The sequence below is a fragment of the Phaseolus vulgaris genome, chromosome 3 (genome assembly GCF_051622355.1).
Source record: "Phaseolus vulgaris cultivar YP4 chromosome 3, ASM5162235v1, whole genome shotgun sequence".
Classification (NCBI taxonomy): Eukaryota; Viridiplantae; Streptophyta; class Magnoliopsida; order Fabales; family Fabaceae; genus Phaseolus; species Phaseolus vulgaris.
In genome coordinates this window covers 54,227,655-54,242,111 of record NC_143500.1, presented here as the reverse complement: position 1 = coordinate 54,242,111, position 14,457 = coordinate 54,227,655, and the positions used below count along the sequence as shown (strand labels likewise).

The window sequence follows — 14,457 nt, the reverse complement described above, 5'->3', positions numbered from 1 at the left end:
TGTCAACTGAAGCATTTCAGATCAATCATGGGCTCACTTTAGTGGACTTAAAAATCAAGCCCAATTAAGTTTCCGAACTTTGAATGTGTTGGGTTCTTTGTTTAAGGGCTAAACTAACCTAATGAAAACTCGTACTGTGATTTAATATTCACTTAAAACAATTATTCTGTCCCTCAAAAAAAACAATTATTTTGGTGCAAACTGAAAAATCTTCCAATACAAATACAATGAGAAAAGGTCATGCAGTCCTGTGATTTAATATATGTCGTTTAAGTCAATAATAGCAAACAATTTGAAAAATTATTAAATAATTTAAGTTATAAAAATAAATATAATTACAATTAACTACTTTTTAATCAAAACTTTGAAAATATTATCACTACTCAAATACTATCATGCATGACATAAGCAAAGAAGATGCTAAAGAAAATCTAATCACAATCATGATAATATTGAAATAAATAGTTAGAAAACTTACAAAAAAAAAATAATGCAGTTTCAAATTTGGAGCCACGGTAATTTTATTATCTTCAACAGGGGAGTGACTGATGCGTCTGAAGTGTCTGAAGTGTGTGCACGGGTGCAAGCAAAGGTTTGGTCTTGGATTAATGCTAGATCTCGATCCGCTTCGTTTCCCTTTTCTAGTTGGTGTATGATACCTTTGGAGTGTATGAGAATGGTTGTTTGATGTAGTTTAAGTCTATGTCCGGTTAGTGATTGTGTTTGTTAGTTTGAGAATTTTAACTAGTAGTTGGTTTGGTATCTCTTGTTTACTTTGTATAAGGGTTGAACCACCCATGAAATGACTCGCATTTATTAATTTTTTATTGTCCATAAAAAAAATATTGATGCCAATAATAATTTATATATTCATTTCTTTATCAATTTATGAAGACATCTTTAAAAAAAAAAACGATACTATATATCTTGAATTGAATTTGAGGTCTGAACACCTCTTTTACTTAGTAAAAGATACTTAATAACTATTAATGACCGCAATCAACTGCAATTTAAGTCATGATTTTGACTTATTTGTTGTAGAAAAAGAAGGAAATTATGAGAGGAAAAGAATGAAGAGTTTTTACATTCATCTAGATACATGAATGAGAGTGGTAAACAAAGAATCACCAAATTATGTAGCAATGAAGAAACACAAAGGAAAAAACATAACAGAGTAGCCGAAATAAATAAAATATTTTCTCTTAATCATAATTAAAATGAAAAATCTGAGAAGAGTTTTTATTGTAATTAAGCCAAAGCCACGACAACGAAGGTTCCAACAAGAGCGGTGGCAGCAATGCAGGTCTTGCTTATGGAGAATGCTGCGGAGGGAGGCTCAGAAGCTGGTTGCTCTGGAGCTGGGCCTGGTGTTGGGCCTGACGGGCCTGGTGCAGGAGGGGACGAGGTGTTTGGGCCTGGGGCCTGTGCGGGAGAAGGAGTTGGTGTTGGTGGTGCTGGTGCAGGTGCAGACACCGGAGGAGGAGGCGTGTTTACGGTGGGTGATGGAGCAGGTGCTGACGTGGGTGGCGATGGGGTTGCTGACGGTGGTTGTGTGGGTGGTGATGGGGTTGCTGACGGTGGTTGGGTGGGTGCAGGTGCAGGGGCTTGTGCTAAGCATGCGGTGGCCAAAAGCCCTATCATGACAAACACTTTAACTGCGTTATAACCCATTTTATGATAATAATGATCACAACAAATAAGGTTTTTGATTATGTTGTGTAGTAGTGACCTAATAACATGTATTTATAGAGAGAACAATTGTTCCCTCTGGACGGTGTGGGATGTGTATTGGAAGTTATGGGGAACAATAATGTTGTTTCAAACATATTTTTTATACAATAAAGAAATAAGAAAAAAGAGGGAAAATTAGAAAATAAATATAAAATAAAAAAATATTGAATAGTAGGTCATAGGTTGTTGTAAAGTACTACATGTGTCGGTTGGAGGTTGAGGAAGGCATCGCTGTCTGTGTGTGGCGGTTTTCCAGCCTACTTCCAACTACCGTTTCCCATTTCCCAGACTGTCTTTACGCGTTCTTCTTCTCTCTGCTTTCAAATTTCTACAATTTCTCAACATTTTTTTATTTATCAACATTTTTTTACTCCTTCAATTTTTCTCCATTAATAACATTACTTGTTTTTTTAATAGATGTGGGAATTTTGATCATTCAATTTCTGGAAACTTGTTGGATAAATCAAGATATTTTACTCTCTGAAAGTAAAAGTGTCTAAAAGTAAAAGATATTATGATTTAGAGTTTAAGATTTAGGATTTAGAGTTTATTAGTATTATAAAATTGAGTTAAATCTGAAATTTATTTTATAAGATGTGTATCGGTCGGCACCGGACGACTGAGGGATACACGTTAAATGACTTAATTAAATAAAAAAAACGTAGTTGGAACAAACAGTTGTAACTTTCGTTGAATGGGTCAGGCACGTTCTTTATAACACTCCATTGATTACAGGAAACTACCAGGCACGACTCAAAGACCACTAGACATGTCTCTAGTTATCAGTTGTTTGGCTAACATGGCCAAAACACAAGTCAATCTACTAAAAGGATTTCTTGAACTATGTACGTTTTTCATATGATCAGAGAATTCCCATTGAGCACCATCGCTGACTTGAGCGTCGGAGTGCAATCGTAGGTACCCCACCGGCCGACCGAGGCACGCATAGAAAAAATGAGACTTGAAGAATAGGACAACCAAGAGTGAAGTAAGCATCGTTTTTCGACGTGGATTAACATTACTCAACCCCCAATATCCATCCAGGTACAAGATGATATTAGAATTTATCAAAAGTTTAAAGTTATATGCTATCGGACAACTCATAAATACATATTATCACCTTCATTTCTTAATAATTTTTCTTTTTTGTAAAAGCTCTCATATTTGTTGTTATCCTGATACCTCAAGTAACAACAATCATTTGTCACTATATGAAAAAAGTATTATTAAAAAAAAATGAAATACAATAAAATATGAAGAACTAAACCAAAATTCATATATTAACAAAAATGGTACCAAAATAATTTATACCTATTAATAAAGAATTCTGAGAAAAAAATTAGATGGAAGCATATTATACAAATAAAAATACTCTTTATGTGATTAAATTTTTAATAAAGTTATTTAATATCTGTAGTTTTTGGAAACTAAAATAATAGTTTTATAAAGATTAGAAGTACTCATTGTTGTCATTTAAGCAAAGAGGACTATATGATGAAGAAATAAAAGATACAATAAACTAAGAACAGTTAAAAAAAACTATAGAGAATAAAATAAAATGAATAGTATTTCATAGACACAAAAGGTATATTCATTTTCTTTTAATTGCATTGACCGTGATGTGTAGACAATAGGAGGATCGAGTTGCGAAAGGGCAATATAATCATTATATTATTTTGGATTAGATTGCTGAAGTAAAAAATAAATATAAATATATTCCATTAATTAAATATAATCATTGTTCTTTTGGCTTGGATTTGAGTTTGTAAAAGAGCTGTCAAAAGCTGGCAAATATTTTTCATAATCTTATTTGTTTAAGCTTCGTTGTACTTCTTGTGTTTGTAATATATATATAACCCTTGTATATTTTTTTTTATAAACTGACTTTTTATAATTAAAACAACTCAAGACTAAGCATTTTCTCAAATTAAATAAAATAAGTATTTAGTTTCTAAAGTTCATTTGTAATGATATTAGTTTCATATTCCTTCCTTCAACTACAAACTTTCTGTTAAACAACTAAAATAAATAAACAAATTTATGAATATAGATGTTAAGTTAAGTTTTGTTCTATAAAAAAAATTAAAATTATTGTCCTTGATATGTTTATTTATATAATCGACTAAGGCACTGATTTTTTTTATTCTTAAGAAAATTAATAAAAAATATTCAACTAATACACCTTAACAAAAATGTATCAATTAATCAATATTAAAAAACTCCTGTTTTTTTATATATTTAATAATTGATCCAGAGTCAGACTCATAACTGTATAGCATTCAACAAGTTTTTTCATCAATTATTTAGTAAATGATCTATATTTAAGGTTCAATTATAATTAATGATCTTTTCAATAGTAGTTATTATACAATCAAAAGGAATTTAAAAGAAGATATAATTCATTAGTAAAAAAAAGTTATATTTTTAAAATAAAAGCAACTTTTTACAATAGATCCCTTGGATCTAACATAGAACTCAAAATGTATTTTAAAAAAATATTTATATTTCAGAAGATGTCAAATAGTTCTAATGAGAATTTTCAAAGGCAAAAGTATAAAACAGGTGAAAAAAATGTACTTATCATAAAATTGTTGTTGGGAAAAAAATTACAAGAGTAAGTAATTTTTTTTTTTTTATTACATAAAAGAATACATTATTATATTAAATATTTAATCGTATTTTTGTTTTAAGTGGTAGACACGACTTTATAGCACTCCATAAATGTGATAGAGAAAAGTATAAAAATAGTTTAATTTTTAATTGATGCCACAAAATAGTGTCTGTATTCAAATGGATGACACCCAACACAAAATAAACAAATAATTTCATAATAAATTTGATAAAATAATCATTGAAAGTAATAGTTAAAAATGTGTTAATATAGATTTTTTTTTTAAACAGACACTTACTAACACATCCTTTAACAGTGGTTTTAACATCTTTTTTATTGAGAGTTAAAATCTAAATTTGTTTTTTATTCCAATAAAAATTATGTTAAGTATAATTTTAAAAGAATTATTGTAAAAGTCAACAAATATATTGTTTGCATTCCCATTCCCAAACTTTTACTATATATTGTAATTGGAAATTTATGACTTCATTTTCATGTATTGCAATTTAAACATGTACCCGTTTATGTTGAAGATTAAAATGTAAATGGAAATGTTTGACTGAAAAAGATATAGCAAAATGATTTAATATAAAAAATACATATATTTTTTTAATATAATTTTTTTAAAATAAATTTCAATTATATAAATATTAAATAATTAAAAAAATAAAAAATAATTACATAATTAAAATTTCATAACAACGACCACATTTATTATCTTTATAAATAAGTTTAGAGAAAGGTAATTTGAGAATTTGAGTGAATTTAATTAATATTAAACTAATTAAATAATTGAAAAACAATGAAAAAATGTTTACTGAAGAAAAAATAATTTTAATAATACAAAATTAATCATCAGAGAGAATTTTTTTTCTCAAGCGATTGAACACTAAAATGATAGTCAAACATTTTCCTTGATAAATATTTTTTTTTATAAAGAATTAGAAATGATTGCATTTGTACTTTACAAAAGATTCAATTTATGAGATTGAAAACTTTATTTTTTGAAATACAATATATTTTTTATACAGAGCACAAAGTAAAATAATATGTATAGTTAGAAGTTTGATGAAATGAAAAATAGTTTATACATATAAGTGAATTTAGTAAATATTGATTAAGTAAAACGATTGAAACAACAAATAAGGAATAAAACGATGTAACTCTTCAAATAAAATAAAGTAAAAAAACAGATATAATAATGAAAATAAAATTTATAGATAATCTAATAAATTAAAAATATTTTAGTAATTTAAAAAATAAAAATATATAGATAAATAGATATGTAAATGCATCTCATTAAAAAAAATGATGAATTTGAATAATAGGTACCACCAAGACAGATTTATTTGTCTGATATATATTTAAGTTGATTCAATTTTATATCATTATATATCTCAAATAAAATTGAAAAATAATATTATTAATGAAAAATATTATCAACTCAAATTAGTGAAATAAACTGTGTGAATTAATTTTATTAATTTTTAGATAAATAAAATATAAACATGACAATTTTATCATGCAAATACAATAAAACACAACCCAACTTGTGAAATTTTAGAATGACTACCTCATTTCTTATCAGTGTGCCATTCCCAACTAGATTAGTTTTTTTTTTTTTTAAATTAAACATTTGATTAAGTCACACGTTTAATACGAACACCTATATGACACGAATATCAATATATACATTATAATTTATAAATTATATTTAAATTGACAATAAATATTCATATGTATAAGTATATTTCAATTTTTTTACTAGAAAGATATTTTTTATGACTAATTAAAAAGTATTTATTTTTTATTTTTATAATTATAATAAAATTTTATATAATAAATTTGAAATTTTAAGAAACTAATGTATTTTTTATTTTTAAAATTATGTTACAACAGTAGAATGATAACAACTTGAACAAATATTTTTTCAAAATTTTTTTGAATTGGACATGTATAAGTTGATACGTGTCTTAGAAGTATTGGTCTTCGATACCTTACATATATTAATTTTAAATTTTTTATTACAACGTTTTGAATTAATAAAAAATAAGGAAAAAGAAAAAGTGAGCAGAAGATGTAAAATTACCTTGAACACCCTGAAAGTTTGATGAAAATTCCTCTTGTGTCCTTGACCATCGAAAGGTTGAAGTTGGTGGAGGAAAAGCGCCCTCCATGGTCAGCGCGCTAAAAAAAGCGATCGCATTCAACCAAATTACCACCCGTTCGTTCCCACGTCTCCAAAATTCTGTTTCACAACCCTAACTCCGAACCTAATCCCAAAATCCAAACCAACCAACCCCACAATGGAACACCCAAAGCCCGAAGCGGAGTCCCAATCCCATGTCTCCAACGGCCACTCCACCACCACTCCTAACGGATCGGGATCGGAACCGGAACCGAAGGGTCCGAAGGAAAAACGCACCGCGTCATCCACCGGTAGCACCAAAAAATCCGTGCACTGGAGCCCCGACTTGGTCACAGAATCCACGTTCGCCTCTTCCCCTAACGAATCGCGATTCAATCAATATTTTTCCTCCTCTTACTCTCAACCTGCTCCCAATTTCATGGGTTAGTTTTTATTTTCATTTTTCTATTTTTCTTATTTTCAATTTTCAAATTTCTTTTTCCAATTTCATGCGCGAGGATGCGTATTTTCGTTTTGCATGTGACCAGAGACGGTGGTGACCGTTCGCAATGTGCTGGGGAGATGGGGTAGGAAGGTGGGAGAGGCTACAAAGAAGGCTGAGAGTTTCGCTGGAAACACGTGGCAGCACTGTAAGATTTCCGTTTTGTTTTTATTTTATTTTGTTTTGTTGTCGTGTTTCTAAAATGGGTGCACATGGAATGGTGCTGGTGGTGACTTTTGATTTACCAGATATGGGAGTTTAATAGGAATTTTGTTTTTAAGGAAACTGGTGATAGAATTGAATAAATTTAAGTGGGGATTCGATTGTTATGTATTTGTCAGACATGGGAATGGATTCAGTTACTTTGGAGCATTATAAGCCATTAATAACGTTTGAAATGGTGCCATCACACATTTACTTTGGATAAAATAGTATAATGTGGTCCAGTCTGTATGAAGAGATTCATTAAATGAGAAATGTAACCCACCAAAAATTTATTGTTTCTGATAAATTTCAACCAATAATAGAAAGTGTGTTATAATGTGTGTCGTTTCTCTTTGCTTAAATGTCCCGTAAAGGCTTTGTTATCTATTTGAGTTGGTTTTGCAACAGGATGTACCGAACTAACTCTTGAGGTGTGTGGCATGTACCTTGGATGCTTTTTTTTTCTGCTGTGGGTATAATTTCTTAAGCATTTCCTGTGTGTCAACGTGATCATGTCAACTGGTTGTTGTATTGACTATTAAACATCATGAATTTGTTCGTTGTGTTCTAATGATTAGTGTACTTGATGATTTGATGGATCTTCTGTGTCTTGTAGTTTTCTCACCCCTGATCATCCTAATGACAGTGAATCTTCTACATTAAATTATAAAAATTTACTTTTATTGTTACATTGTGCTTGAAGTGAAAACAAGCCCTAGCTTTGCTGAAGCTGCTATGGGGAGAATTGCCCAGGGAACAAAGGTTCTGGCAGAAGGTGGATATGAGAAGATTTTCCTGAACACGTTTGAGACAGGTCCAGAGGAACGGCTTCAAAATTCTTATGCATGTTATTTGTCCACATCAGCTGGTCCAGTGATGGGTGTTTTGTATGTATCCACTGCAAAGATTGCATATTCTAGTGACAATCCTATTTCCTATAAAAATAACAACCAAACAGAATGGAGCTATTATAAGGTACTTACTCTAATTAGAAATTGTTTACTGAATTGCTAGTGGAAAATAGCCTCATCATCATTATATACACAATGCAGTCGCTGAGAAATTGACAGCTTCTAAATAGGTTATATTCTCCCAAAATAGGAAGTACTTTCCAACACTCCCCCTGAAGTTGGAGCATACAAATTATATTCACCAAGCTTGTTACTATGGACCTGAAATTCGATGACCCATAAGAGACCTTGTTAGGGTATCTCAAGCTGATAATTAGAATTAACAAACTCAATGGTAGTTTCCTTGGATTGGAGAGGATTTTTTCTCTAATAAAGTGATAAACGATTCTCTTTGCTTGGTTTTCTCATGAAATATTGTGTTTGATGCAATGTAAAGAGCAACTTGATTATCACTACATTTTCAACTTATCAACACTTCCAAACTTGAATTCCCAAAATACTTGTTTTGCCCATACAAGTTTACAAGTAACCACTCCCTTAGCCTGATAGTTATCATCTGCATTGGACTGTGCAACCACAATTTTTCTTCCAGGATACAAGATTACCTTCAATAAACCTTGTTGTATCCCTAAGTAGATTGCCTATCCATACGTGAACCATACAAGTCTTTGATTTGGCAATGAATAAACAAATGTTTCTTCAATGAGATCCTTACTTAATTATATCATCCAAATAAACTACAAGATAAAGTGATTAAGACATCTGGTATGCTGGTGCTTGTAGAAAACTAAATGATGAGATTCCCTTTGAGTTATAACAAATTCTTGCTCAACAATACTAGATTTTCTTAATCTTGCTCAAGGACATTTTAAACCATAAAGAGAAGTTTCAATTCAACTTATAAACTAAACTTCACTCCACCTTGTTAGGAATCCAAATGAGTTTGAGTCTTACATTGAATAGAAATGAGAAAATTGAGCAACATATAAGGGAGAAGACTTATAACTTCATTGTCTTAAGGTTTTGGGTTGAAGATCCTTGTGCCCCTTGGCCTTCACAAACATCTTGATCACATGTTTTGGGTTTAGTTCCATGCTACTAGGCATTGGGCACAACTTGTAAAATATGAGTTGTGTCAGCATGTCGCGCTTGTGACCATGGTAGTTGAATTACGATGCAAATTATGTATTAGAGTGCTTATGTTTTGAATCGTGAATCGTTTCATCTCGTGAATCTTAGGATTCAGAAACATTGCAAAGATGCAATTAATAACAACCACAATAAAAATAAAAAAAGAGTGGTTGTATCTATGTGTATTTACTATACTGCAGTAACATGTGTTGTTGAGGAGTAGAAGGAAACATTAAGGGATCACCAACATGGGTGGCGAATGTAGGTGGAGAAGAGAGATTGTGGTTGATCCTAGAAGTGAGGAAAAGGAAAAATAAACTTAGTAGAGGTAGACTTTGCTGCTAAAGGAAATCATTCATGGCAATCGAAATAAGGAATAACATGATTTGGTTGGAGGGAAAAACACAAATTGGTACACATCTCTTCCTGCTCAATTTACCCAATAAAAGAAAGCAAATTAGGGTTTTTTCAATCTAGGTAATGCGACTTGACCCGTTTCAGAGCAAGACCTGAATTTGGTTTCACTCACGATTTAGGCTATTATTCTTGTTAGAATCGTGATTCATGCGGATTTCGAGAGCAATAAGATTCAACACCGATTTGGGAGCACAAGCAAGTTTTCCAATGATTCATATTGTGCGATATGAATCGTGTATTGTGCTATACTTACTACATGCTTGAAACCCAGGTTGGGCTTGCTCGTGCTCTCCTAAATACTACCAGAGTCTTTCTAGTGGGTCATATGGGAACACCTCTGACATCTTGCTTGTACCCTCCCATGTCAAATTGGCATGGATATCTAATGAGGGGACCGAATCCATCTCTCCATTAAGGTAAGCCCCAAACCAATTGGGATGCTCCACTTCTGCCCTAAAGGTGAGGCAGCCTATGTATGACCTTATGTACACCCCGAGGATGTGGGTTCTCAATACTTCCTTGAACCCTGAAATGATTATGGGTCCGTGACATTCTCGTTGCCAATCTATGTTATCGTGTCCATAATCGCAGTGGTTGGGGACATGTCCGAAGTAGGACAAATCTTGAAGACCTCGACAACGTTTAGTGAGCTCACTGTGTCCAGCCCCTAGGGTTGGGCAGAAAACTAACCATGTCCAAGACCCTTGGCACTTCCATCTCCTCTGCCTCGACCAACTCTAAAAACTCCTTGGTGCATAGTGGCTCGGCCAATCTGGCCAAGGTGGCCGTGTATGGTCTCTGATACCCCTTGCACACTAGAACACCATCCTCATGCGCCAGTGCCTACTCGACTTGATGATATGGCCTATGTTTACCTTTTGCTTGGTCGTGCTTACCCATGCTTGCATGCAAACCCCATGGTTAATGTCGCAAACATGACCAATTGATGTATCCTCTTCATGTTGCACTTCCCTAGCATGTACCTCAGACATTATCTCCAACATAATCACCTCAATCCTCCACCTTCTCATGGACAAGGAGAGTTGTGCAATGAGGATCTTGGTCATCTTCTTGCCATTGAACCCCTTTAAAGTTTGAGTGAAGATATAAGTTGGGTGAAAGATTAACTTGATATAATAGCTTGCATGCATTGAAATTGAGAAGGTGATTTTATCTATTTAATTTTATAGTGTGATGAAGGATCATTATGAGCCAAATATTTGATATTTAGTTTTAAAAATGAAATAAATGAATTTTTAATAAATTTTATTCAACTCTTATTGAATATTACAAATTTTCAAGGTCGAGGTTAACAGAGCTTAGTTCTAACTATATTTCCTGAATATTTATTATTTTAAATTACACACACAAGTTGGTCTAGATCGCAAGCCTTGAAGTTGAGTTTATAATAACATTGGGAGAACCACAAACAAAAACTAACATTTGTAGTTGGAGAGCTCAAAGCTTTATAAATTCCACCTTAGAATGACATTGGCATACATCCAATGTGGAACGAGTCCCACTCCTTGGAATTTGATCCTAACGTCCCATCACGTCCCAATCCTCAGCCGTGTGGCTGTGCACTAGCCCTTTGACCAGTTATGAGCAAACATTACGATGTTGACAGACCACCCATGCTGCTTGTTTGCAACTGAGACATGGTGGAAAGGCTATACTACCAATTGAAAAAACCTTTGGAGAGCAACACCACAAAAACTAGCTATTGTAGTTGGAGAGTCCAAAGCCTTATAAAATCCCACACTACAATCCCATAACTAATTTGGTACTCAAGTTCCATACTTTGCAACTAGATCCTAACGCCGAGTATTACTATATTTGCTTACAACACTGGGGTAGGTTGTTCGGTGCATTGTTAAGGGATTGCATCCCCTTTCATGTAAATAGGGAGTGGATATGCTCCAGAAAGGGATTGTTTATTTTGACTAAAATTTAGGATGGTTCATCTCTAACTGATGTATATGCCTACAAGCTGCTAGTAGGGGTACTAATATTTTATGTCATCATCGTTATATGATCATTAGTCCGCATAAAATATTAGATCTAGGATCGAGGTTGAATACCGGTACTGTCAGATTATTTCCGAGATTTTTTATTAGTGGTAAAGTAAAAGTAACCCATGAACCCTAAATTCTTGAAAATACTAACTTCTTCCAAAGTGAGTCGCTCTCCTGATTAAGCACGGAGTCGTCTATTGGCCCATTCTACTGTTCTCATCCTCCTCCTTACCTGAATTACTATCAATCACCTGAATTGTATCAGCTACATCTGTGTGTGTCAACTACTTTTATTTTTGTTAGATCTTTAATTAAGAGGACAGCAATGTTTTACAGGAAGCATGTGGCCAGCTCAAGTGTGGGACTTGAATTAAACTAAATAATTATGTTTTGCTTAAATTACGAAAGGTAAATAACATTGCCATGTCAGCTTTAGTTTTGGTTTTATGGAATTCAATATTCCAATTTGCTTAAACTATTCTCTTTTCTGCAATTTCTTGTCTGCCAAATAGTTGCTTTAACGCCATTCTTTTCTTTGTGAATCTTTCAAATCGTACTTTCCGTTTCCACTTCCAAGGTTTTTTTTCCTTCTCCTTGCGATGTTCTCTTCCCTTATCTAATTAAGTTGTCTGATTTTCAATAATATTGTATCCAAGTGTTATTTTTGTCCTTGATATGGCAAATTATGCTGCGTGTAGGTGGTGATCCCATTACAGGAGCTAAAAGCAGTGCATTCTTCATCAAACACAGCCAATTCTGCTGAAAAGTACATCCAGGTCATTTCGGTTGACAACCATGAATTTTGGTTTATGGGCTTCTTGAACTATGACGGTGCTCTGGAGTGCCTCTACGAAGCTCTTGACACTGGCAGACATATGCAGTCACAAGCATAGTCTGTCCAATGGATCTAAAGAAAAAGAAGCATAGTCTGTTCATACGTTAGTTTCAAACCCCCAATTATATTTTTTTCCCTTCCACAAAAGCTTTGTCTGTAGATGTGATCATCATGGTCTTGGAACTGTTGATAAATATTCAGCCAACTTTTGGCTATCTTGTGGATATGAATTTACCCTAGGGGCTCCATTAGAATAGTTTAGAAAGTTATATGGTGACTTTCTGTTTCTCGTTACCATCCATTCATCAGGGAAACTAGTTTGCAACTCTGCTGCACAAATACTTTCAAATCAGGCAGTACTCTCCATATTATCTTGAATACTTCAACTTTTACTTACTGCATCCATGGTTTTTTTTATTATGGAAATCTCATTATCAAGAATGATTTTACTGTAATACCAATTGTTCCTCTGAAAATATTGAGTTTTTTGTGAAATTTCCAGAACGTGGCATTTGACATTCTTATATTTGACTATGTGGAAATACTCTGGGATCCTGAACGTTTTCCCAAAACTATTCTTGGTCTTTGAAAGTACAAATGTATCAACATTTATCAACAGTTTTACACATGTACATCATCCCCCTTTTACGTAGTTTACAATTTAGTGGTTCAAAATATCCTGTTTTAGAACTAAAACAATTTGATTGATCATCAAGCAAAACATTTGTAAAAGATTAATAATGGATTTTTAATGTTTTTATATCGAGGAGTGAAGATGCAGAGATAAAATAAGAAAAAAAATGTGTTCTTGATTTGTATACTTTCGGTTAATGCGACTAAATTTTCGTATTTTTTATGGATGAATTTGTTTATCAAACTTTATTAGACACGGAGAGCAAAAATACTAAATTCACATGTTTTTGCAAAATTTCGATGATCAAATTTATTAAAATAAAAGTAAAGGAATATTCATGACTGAGGTATAGGAATTTAAAAACTCATTTTCCCCAATATATAACTAACAATAATCAATGAATAGTGTTCAGCTATCTTCTTTAGGTCACTAATGGAGTGTGTATTATTCTTATGGCAAGTTTTTTTTCATGAAAGTCCACTTTCACTGAAAATATCGTAAAATTGATTTAGATAAATTTGTTTTCAATCCGTTAAATATGATTGAGATGTTTTTAAATTAATTTCAGATTACAACACTACAACCCCTCCAATATTATATATATATATATATATATATATATATATATATATTCCAAACCATCTATAAAAAAATACTTAAATATAATAATAAGTATATATGTTTTTCTAAGGAAAAAAAATAATTTAATTCATCTACTTTAAGTTAAAAAAAAATATATTTAAGACATTCCACTTTATTCTTCATCATCTTCATTAAAAAAATACTCTATGTGAGATTTCTAAAAAGAGTAACAATTTGAACAATTTCATAACATATAAAGATAAGAAAAAAAAAGAATAAATAAAAATATTTGTAAGTATCTTAAGTGTTTAGCACTAATCATTATTATTGACTATGTAATGTCCTAATCAAGGAATGACCCACTTAGATCTTTCATTTGCACGCTTCAAATCACACTTAGATCACTTTTCTTCCTTTATAAATGAATTAAACTCCTAACCCCAAAGCATGCAAACAATTATTTTAGGAAGCATCAAAATATGGCATTCAATTACCAAACTTTTTTAGCTTATGCTACTCTATCCCTAAACCATCATTGCAAAAATGGATAATCTTATCATTACTTCTTAATCTTCACTTCAAATATTTTAAAATAACATTTGTTACATCAGAAGCATCATTTCATTTCTATATTTTAACTTTTAATTAGGTTTCTAATTCCTTCTATTTATTTAACTGTTTTTACAAAAAGTTACTCTTCTTTCACATGTATATGTTCAAATTTCATCCACCATAATTTTGTTGTAAATAAAAGAT

The 14,457-nt window shown here is 32.0% G+C and overlaps 2 protein-coding genes across 2 annotated transcripts; one reads left to right on the top strand and one right to left on the bottom strand.

Annotated features, from left to right (window-relative positions):
- Window positions 1–1,054: 1,054 nt before the first annotated feature.
- Window positions 1,055–1,732, bottom strand: LOC150028915 (uncharacterized). Its single transcript, XM_090299910.1, has one exon. It carries the CDS (start codon window positions 1,669–1,671, stop codon window positions 1,249–1,251), a length of 423 nt encoding a protein of 140 aa, XP_090156036.1. The 5' UTR covers window positions 1,672–1,732; the 3' UTR covers window positions 1,055–1,248.
- Window positions 1,733–6,403: 4,671 nt separating this feature from the next.
- Window positions 6,404–12,980, top strand: LOC137808724 (GLABRA2 expression modulator). The gene is made up of 4 exons (XM_068609987.2): window positions 6,404–6,913; window positions 7,019–7,120; window positions 7,880–8,151; window positions 12,349–12,980. The coding sequence occupies exons 1-4, from the start codon at window positions 6,649–6,651 to the stop codon at window positions 12,541–12,543; spliced, it is 834 nt and encodes a 277-aa protein (XP_068466088.2). The 5' UTR covers window positions 6,404–6,648; the 3' UTR covers window positions 12,544–12,980.
- Window positions 12,981–14,457: the final 1,477 nt, after the last annotated feature.